Below are 7,455 nucleotides of genomic sequence, written 5' to 3'. Positions count from 1 at the left end.
GAGAACAGGGTTTTGTGATGTAAAAGAAAAAAATTCTTATGTGGATATTAGTACAGTTTTCTTTTTTCCTCAACTGGTTTCACTCTGTGTGGGTTCATGTTGTACTTTTGAGAGTTTGGAAAAGAACCTTCCAATTCTTTCGCCATAGCTACTCTGATTCCTGCATATGTATGGCATGATGTAATCTCTTGCTATAACATTTTACTTTCTAAAAACATTTTACTACATCTAAATTTTGTATGCTTGTATCTATATAAAACCATAGTTGAACGTATACTTATGTGACAGGAAATATGCTACATATTTCAACTTTCATTTTCTTTTCTGATTTGTAAAATTAAATTAGCATCCTGTATGTTCCTATAGAATTTGCAGAAAAATTAATGAAGTCGATAAGATGACCTTTTAGCCCTGAATCAGTAGTAGAGCTAATAGTAAAAGAAAGCTCATTTATTGATGGCATAAGGGACATGGAAAAAGGTTGCTAATTTAAGTAAATAGGAATAAAAAAAGAATACGTACATTGGGATTGTTGGTTTGGATAAAAGTTGAAAAGGCCAAATGGAGTTGTATTTGGAATCAGAGGGAGTATAAACAGTTCAGTGGCAGAAAATATTCTAATGGATGCTGGGATTTTTAAATACCTATAGCATGGAAGTTAAGTTTCTGAAACAATATTTTCATGGTCAACTCATGCCAAAACTAGTATTTTCATTACTGTAAATGCAGTTTTCATGCTTCTCTCAAGATTAAATAAGATGAAAAAGAATAATGAAGATCTTACAATTTTTGACATTGTTTAAGGAGCATAGCTTATTTAAGAATCAAGCTTCCTAGAGAAGCTGGTTGAGGAGGGTTTTAGCCTTTAGCATCTTGAGAAGTGTCAGAAGCTGTGCCAATTTAGGAAGGCCTAAGGCCCTATTTGTTTAGGTTGTGGTTTTTCCAGAAGCTTCGTTTGGCTGGCTGCCCTAAGACGCAGCTGGCTGAGAAACAAAAGGCCCCCCTGGCTTTCTGTTGGGCTTGATTGGTTGAATTTTAGTCGCAGGCCAAAATGTCTAAATACCCTTGACTAAAATTTTAAAGTTAAAAGGTTCACAATCTGATTGTTCGAATTTTGAGATTCTTGATTTTTCAATGCAATATCTGTAATTTTAAATTCCAAAAACTGGATTTGTATTAAAAAAAAATTAAAAATCAAACCTTGAAAGTTCGGAATTCAATATTTGAGTTCTAAGTCTCAAATACTTGGTTCCAAAACTGGCATTTGCTTTTTAAATAATCAGAACTTTAAGATTTATGGCAGTAAATTTAATATGTTTTATTCTGTATTTTGAAACTCCTACATTACCCTACTTCAGCTGTGAAGAGTTAAACCCATCCTGCAAAAGCCACAAAAAGAATCTTCCAACCAAGAAAGCTGAAGCTATGCCCAAGCAAATCGGCCCTAAAGCTGTCAAACATCTTTAGTACGATCAGAAGCTTTTGTTATTTTTAAGCTGATGCCCAAGCCCTTTTAGATCAGGTTATTAGTTGGCCCCTATACTTTCCATAACCATCAAAATTAACATGAAGTTTAAAATTACGACTCCATGGTTAGATTATGCTCCAATTAATATACTTTGTTTGTTATATTACTGACTCGATTATCCTATTTCCTTGTTTCAGAATGTAGCAGTAATGCTGTTGAATTGCCACCGGAACTTTGCAGAGTTGTCGTGTCACCAGTCTCTGCAAATACATTGTGCAGCTTTTCATTTATCTCTTCCGTAATGTATCGCATCCAGTGTATGCTTCTTTCTGTGAAGTTGAAAAACCAATTGGGCCCAATAATGCACCAGTTTGACGTAAAAGCTCTGAAGGTTCCCATTTTATTACCTTTTCCTGTTTTATCTACAACAATACCTGTAACAGTCCACTAGCTGCTAAATCTGCTGGAAGCACTTACATGTTAGAAGGGAACTCTTATTTTCCCTTATCAATTATTTAGGCCTTGTGAATGATGTCATTATACTTTGCATGCATTACGGTATTCGGTTGGAGTATGAAAAGATGGTCTTTAGATTGTGAGTAAAGGTTTTGGTCACATATTCTTCAGATGTTTAGTGCACATATTCTTCACTTTTGAAACTTTGACCATCAGGAAAACATGAAAATTATGTATGTAGATTTGTCTTGAAAAATACTTTCATAATCTCATAAATTTATTGGATCTTCTAAATATATTCTAATATAACATGGTGGTCAAAGCTCCTTATTGGAGACTGATTCATGTTCGAAATGTCAAGTATTTTTTACCAGAGGGAGTATGTACTATTGGGTCATTGTTTGGTCATGTTCAAGTTCAAGGGGTTATTCTTTGGATGAGTGCTATCATTAGTTTGGCTGCTGCTAAATTTGCAAATGGGATTTAGTAGTACATTGATATTATGACACTGTTTGATGAACACGCAAAATTTGAAGTTGCTTCATATGCCCTCTGTTTTCAGTAATGATTGGAGTGATGCAATGCGCCATTGTTTGTTCACTTACATGAATGTTCTTCAATGCACATCCATGTCCATGAATTTTCTTTATATTTACCACTATTCTCGTGTGCTGCAGATTCTGGAAGCTCTAACAACAAAGAAATGCCAGGAGGAATTTTCACAAGAATCATTGGAAACACTTGGGGATTCTTTCCTTAAGTATGTTACAACTCATCATCTTTTTAGAAAATACAAGCTCCACCATGAGGGCATGCTAACCAAGATGAAGAAAAACCTTATCTCAAACGCAGCTTTATGCCAGCTGGCCTGCAGTAACAATCTTGTGGTACTCAAGATACTACTTCTCAACCTCCTTTCTGTTTCTCTTTTGCTTTTTAACTAAGATTTACATACAAATGGTATCCATTCGCCACTCGCTTTAAGCCATTTCAATACTCTGTTATTTAAGTTATTATTGCTTAACTTTGTACAGTAATGCATACCTTTAGATATACTATATTAAGTTAAGAACAATGCCCATTGTTGGTAAATTTAGAATAATGTTACTGGCACCAGGCACCCTATCACTTTGGCTAGAAGACATGTAGTTCCGCTAACAATTGGCAATCACTTCTAGGACCTCAATTAAAAGCTGTGTTACTCGTGCAAAAATTTCGCCATGATAGTTATTATTTTAATTTCAAATAAGGAATGGACACATATGATTAAAAAAATTGCAACCTTGACATGCATTCAAGTGTTGGACGAGTGTTCAACAATCCAGTGAGTCCTAGGTGGTAAAGATGAGGCTTGGCCATCGTCAGGGGCCTAGTGGCCTATATATGCTTAATTGATATGGGTCCACTCCGAGTGTTATGTTTTTGATTTGGTGTGTCGTTGGGGAGGATGAAACTATTACTGCAGACAGAATACAGCCCTAAGGACGTATCGCATGTTCAAAAGATGCAATTATAAGGATTTAGATTTACAATTTTTATGTATAATATTACACTAAATGCTGAGAATTGAAATGTCTCTAGCCCTCACCTACTGGAGAATTCCAATTTCTATACAGTGGGTTTGCACTGATTAAACCTGAGCACTATGGTTCTTACAGGTTCATAAAGCAGATGGAGACAAAACTTTATAGTTAAGGGTTTGTACATTATTTATACAGCCTTTTTGAGAACATGTGTCTCCACCCTTGGTTGCATATACCCAATCCCCATCCATATGGTTCCATGAGAGCAAAATCCCTAGTGTGGTACTGATGACACTGTACTGGATACATGATGATAGTCGGTCCTTTTCATTTTCTAGATCACTGGTGGTTCCTAGAGGCCTACCCCAACTTGTGGCAAAGAAGTTGGCAGCCAAAGCTGTGCTCCAAGATCTGAAGGCTGCCGTACCATGAAGCACGCTGCAGTCGGCAAATGGTTAGTAATTAGTTGCATTTCAGTTTCATAGTTACGTCGACATTTGTTTAATGGTTTAGAATGTACATACATCGAGTTGCACATCTGTAGTGCACGGGCATACATCTCTCAAGCTGCCGTGCTTGTACAGGTGCCCGTACAACAGGTTTTTTCTACTTTCTACTTTTACAGTCGCAAGCTTCAGCTCTACAGAAACGTTTTGTTTTGGGTGTAAAGAAATCTTGGTTCAAGTGAAACTAAAAGCATGGCATATCTCCTAGTAGTTTACCCTCGTAATGCTCATCTCAATTCTTTTGCGGAAACCGTTGTGACCTGCATAGCCGCCAGTGTTTGAAACAAGTTGGCTTTTTGCTTCATGGCTTGTTCTTGACGTGCTTGATAGTTCCATCCAGGGAGCAAATCAGCAAGAGTTTTCAGGACCATTAGTCCTTCACTGCTGCAGGACTGCACAGCTCAGGTTTCATCAGCAATTCTCACTTGAGACAATTTCTTTCTGATTTTTGTTGGACAACGCTGCACAATTTAAGTTTCATTTATCTATTAAAGAAAAAAAAAAGGTTACACCAGAGCTGCTGCAGCTAATTGTACAATTTACAACGTTCACGAAATGATGGAACCCTTGGTCTCCCTGATTGCTATCTGGTGTTGTCCTGAAAAGAAGGCATGAATCTTTTAGTGTTAACACGATAAGTCGATAATACAAGGATGACAATGTTGAAATGATCTATCAAACTTAAAAACTAGATGTACTTTTACCTTAACAGCTGGTGTGGAGGTACCATCAGAATTCCTTGCCTCTGACTTTTCATTTGAGTAACTAGCAAAAACAGAAAAGAAAGGAAAAAAAAGGTTTCAGTTTGATAAGTTTAGCTGTGGCAGTTAGGTCGAATTGAAAAGAAAAAAACTGATAAAACTCACGTTGACAGTATCGTGACCCAGACTAGCTCCACACAGTCGACCCATAGCAGTCTTTGCTCAACAGGAACCACACCATATGTAATTAAGTGCGCAAAAGGCCATAGCTTCCATCCAGCCTGCAATAACAATTGAAACCAACGTTTTCAGTTTTTTCACAACAGGAAACAAGTCGGATAAAATAGCACACGGTAGTATATAAATATTTGCATCATAATCAAGACAAGAGACAAGCAGGTTATGGTCTGCTGTGTAGTCAGCTGAAAACTTCCATAATAATGAATTGAGGAACGGTTGTGCAAGCATAAAATGCAGAGTGGGTCACTGCCTGGAGTGCGTACAGCATTGAAAAATTAAGCAATATCGAGGGTTATGAGTTATTCTGATACGCTAAGAGTCTATAGAAGCCATCCTGTTTTGGCCAAAGGCAGAGCATATAATGTGAAAGGACAAATCATTCCAAAGATATGGAGTATTTCTCAAGGAATTCACATTAATACACATCAACAAATTAAGAATCACAGCGCCAATATGCATAACAGCGGGCCCATTGATTTGCTGACGATAACTGTGAAAACAAGAAGCACCACTCATTTTTGCACCAACCTGCTTAATGCTAACCTAATTCTCACCAAAAGGATACAAAGACTATAATCTGTAGTTCTGCAAACTGAAGAAATGCCATACACATATTAAGGAAAGATGAATGCTTACAGTAAGCATGGGCCAGAATGTGGACTTGAGCTCGCTGAAAATAGTGGTAGGTGATTCCAACCGAAGGAAACCCAAGACTACGAAATAGATGCTGTTCCAGATCGCGGACCAGATCGTCTGATCGAACGCAACCTTCGCAGGGACAACCCACCAATCCTTGAACGGGAACAGTGCCTGATTCAAGGGAGTTCATGCAGTCATATCATTTACCATATCAACATAACAAAATTATTTACCTCCTCCAGTCCGCCTTATATTGTATATTAGCTATCCAATTTTGTTCCAAAATACAAGGATGCATACAGATTTATTGATATTTCCCCCCTTTCACCCTTATTTATTTCGTTCTCTACCTGAGCATCTATGCATGTCAACCCGTACAAACCATAGCCTCTCATCTTTTTCCCAAATCACTTGATGGGAATGTCACTCCAGTCATTTTGTTTTGTTCATTCATCAAATTAAAACCTTTAACCTTTGGTGCAATCAAAATACGCCACACATGGACAATGGTTACTTAATGGAGTGTACAACTACAAGATAGCTGAGCAGTTAACGCGACAATGGTTACCTCACAGATATGGTAGTAGTAATGTGAGAGTGACCCGTGAAGCGTGAAGCCAACAAGGCCAGACCGGAACATCCGAGCACGGTCGAAATCAAAGATCGGCTTGCCTTCATAGCACTGCAAGCATAAGCAGCAGCAGCAGCAGCAAAACAATAGCAGAGTTAGTTATCACACTACTGCAGCAACAAGCCGGTGCATACGAGTAGAACGGCCATGGAAATGGAATTGAGCACGCACCTGCGCGATCCAGTCACCAAGGGAGTAGACGACGCCACTGATCATCATCTTTGCAAGAACGGGGTTGTCCTTGAGTGCCTCCTCGTATGCCGACCAGTTGTGCTCCGGCATGTACCGCAGGATCTCAAAGATCGTCCACCCCTGCATCAAATCCAATCAAGAAAAGGTTAATTAACTCCGAATCCAATTGAGATGGACACCACCTGCGACTGTGCGCAGAGAATTAAAGCTACAAATAAATCAAGAAACGTACATGCCAGTAGTCGTGGTCGACGGTGAGGAGTTTGGTGAGCGCGTAGGTGCTGGTCCCGAGCACGATGGCCGTGTTGATGCCGCGGTCCAGCATCTTGTTGCCGTCCCCGCCGCCGGAGGACCCCATTCCGCCAGCGCCGCCTCCGGCGAATCCTCCGCCCATGTCACCCTGGAAGGAGAGCCCGCCGATGTCGAGCTGGCTGCCCCTCAGCGGCTCGTCCCGCTGCTCCTCGAGCCTCCCCGCCACCTGGCCCTCGCCCCCGGGCCCCGGCAGCACGTCCGCTTCCTCCGCCGCGGCGGCCGAGACGAGCAGGGCCCGCCGGAGCCGCTTCGAGGTTCTTGGCAGCCGGAGGAGGGACGGGGCGGCGGAGGCGGAGGTGGAGGGGCGGGGGTGGCTGGGGTGGAGCCATCTGGAGGCAGGGGACGGGGAGGCCACAGTCGGTACGGCCGCCGCCATCGCCGCGCACTCCTCTGGTTCTCCCAACCAACTAACACCACACCCTCGTTTCGCCGATTTCTCACTGACGCGCGCGTGTTTTTAACCGCCGCGGCTGGTGATCCTGGCTCCACCACGACCGCGCGCGCCTGTGGATCTCAAGTTCCGGGCCCTACCCTTGTGGACGTGAGCCGCCGCCGGGTCGTGCGCTCGCTCGCTCGCCTGAGAGAGATTCTTGCGTGCCAGTTCGTGGGGTTTTGATCGGAGAAAAAAACGGGGGAATGTTAGGTGGATAATTTTCGTGGAGATGGTTGGCGACTCTTTGCGAGCCACTTATCTGAGACAGGCAGCCGGCTGGCTGGCCCAGGGGAGATGCGACTAGACATCCAAGGACATCGTCGGAAACGGGAGAAGATTCTGGCGTGGGAGGTG

At 41.5% G+C, this 7,455-nt stretch overlaps 1 protein-coding gene across 1 annotated transcript; it reads right to left on the bottom strand.

The window, feature by feature from the left end:
* Window positions 1-4,378: 4,378 nt before the first annotated feature.
* On the bottom strand, window positions 4,379-7,250 carry LOC133912819 (uncharacterized). The gene is made up of 7 exons (XM_062355739.1): window positions 6,589-7,250; window positions 6,336-6,476; window positions 6,102-6,215; window positions 5,531-5,704; window positions 4,820-4,935; window positions 4,658-4,718; window positions 4,379-4,551 (listed from the first exon to the last, which is right to left on the bottom strand). The coding sequence occupies exons 1-7, from the start codon at window positions 7,042-7,044 to the stop codon at window positions 4,537-4,539; spliced, it is 1,077 nt and encodes a 358-aa protein (XP_062211723.1). The 5' UTR covers window positions 7,045-7,250; the 3' UTR covers window positions 4,379-4,536.
* Window positions 7,251-7,455: the final 205 nt, after the last annotated feature.

Source organism: Phragmites australis, chromosome 3 (assembly GCF_958298935.1).
Source record: "Phragmites australis chromosome 3, lpPhrAust1.1, whole genome shotgun sequence".
In the NCBI taxonomy this organism is placed as follows: Eukaryota; Viridiplantae; Streptophyta; class Magnoliopsida; order Poales; family Poaceae; genus Phragmites; species Phragmites australis.
This window is presented reverse-complemented; position numbering and strand designations above follow the sequence as displayed.

Coding starts and splice junctions, on each gene's coding strand:
- LOC133912819 (XM_062355739.1), bottom strand. CDS start 7,044: ATGGCGGCGGCCGTACCGACTGTGGCCTCCCCGTCCCCTGCCTCCAGA. Junction 6,216..6,335: donor TTGGTGACTGGATCGCGCAG/GTGCGTGCTCAA, acceptor TTATGCTTGCAG/TGCTATGAAGGCAAGCCGAT. Junction 5,705..6,101: donor ACTACTACCATATCTGTGAG/GTAACCATTGTC, acceptor CCCTTGAATCAG/GCACTGTTCCCGTTCAAGGA.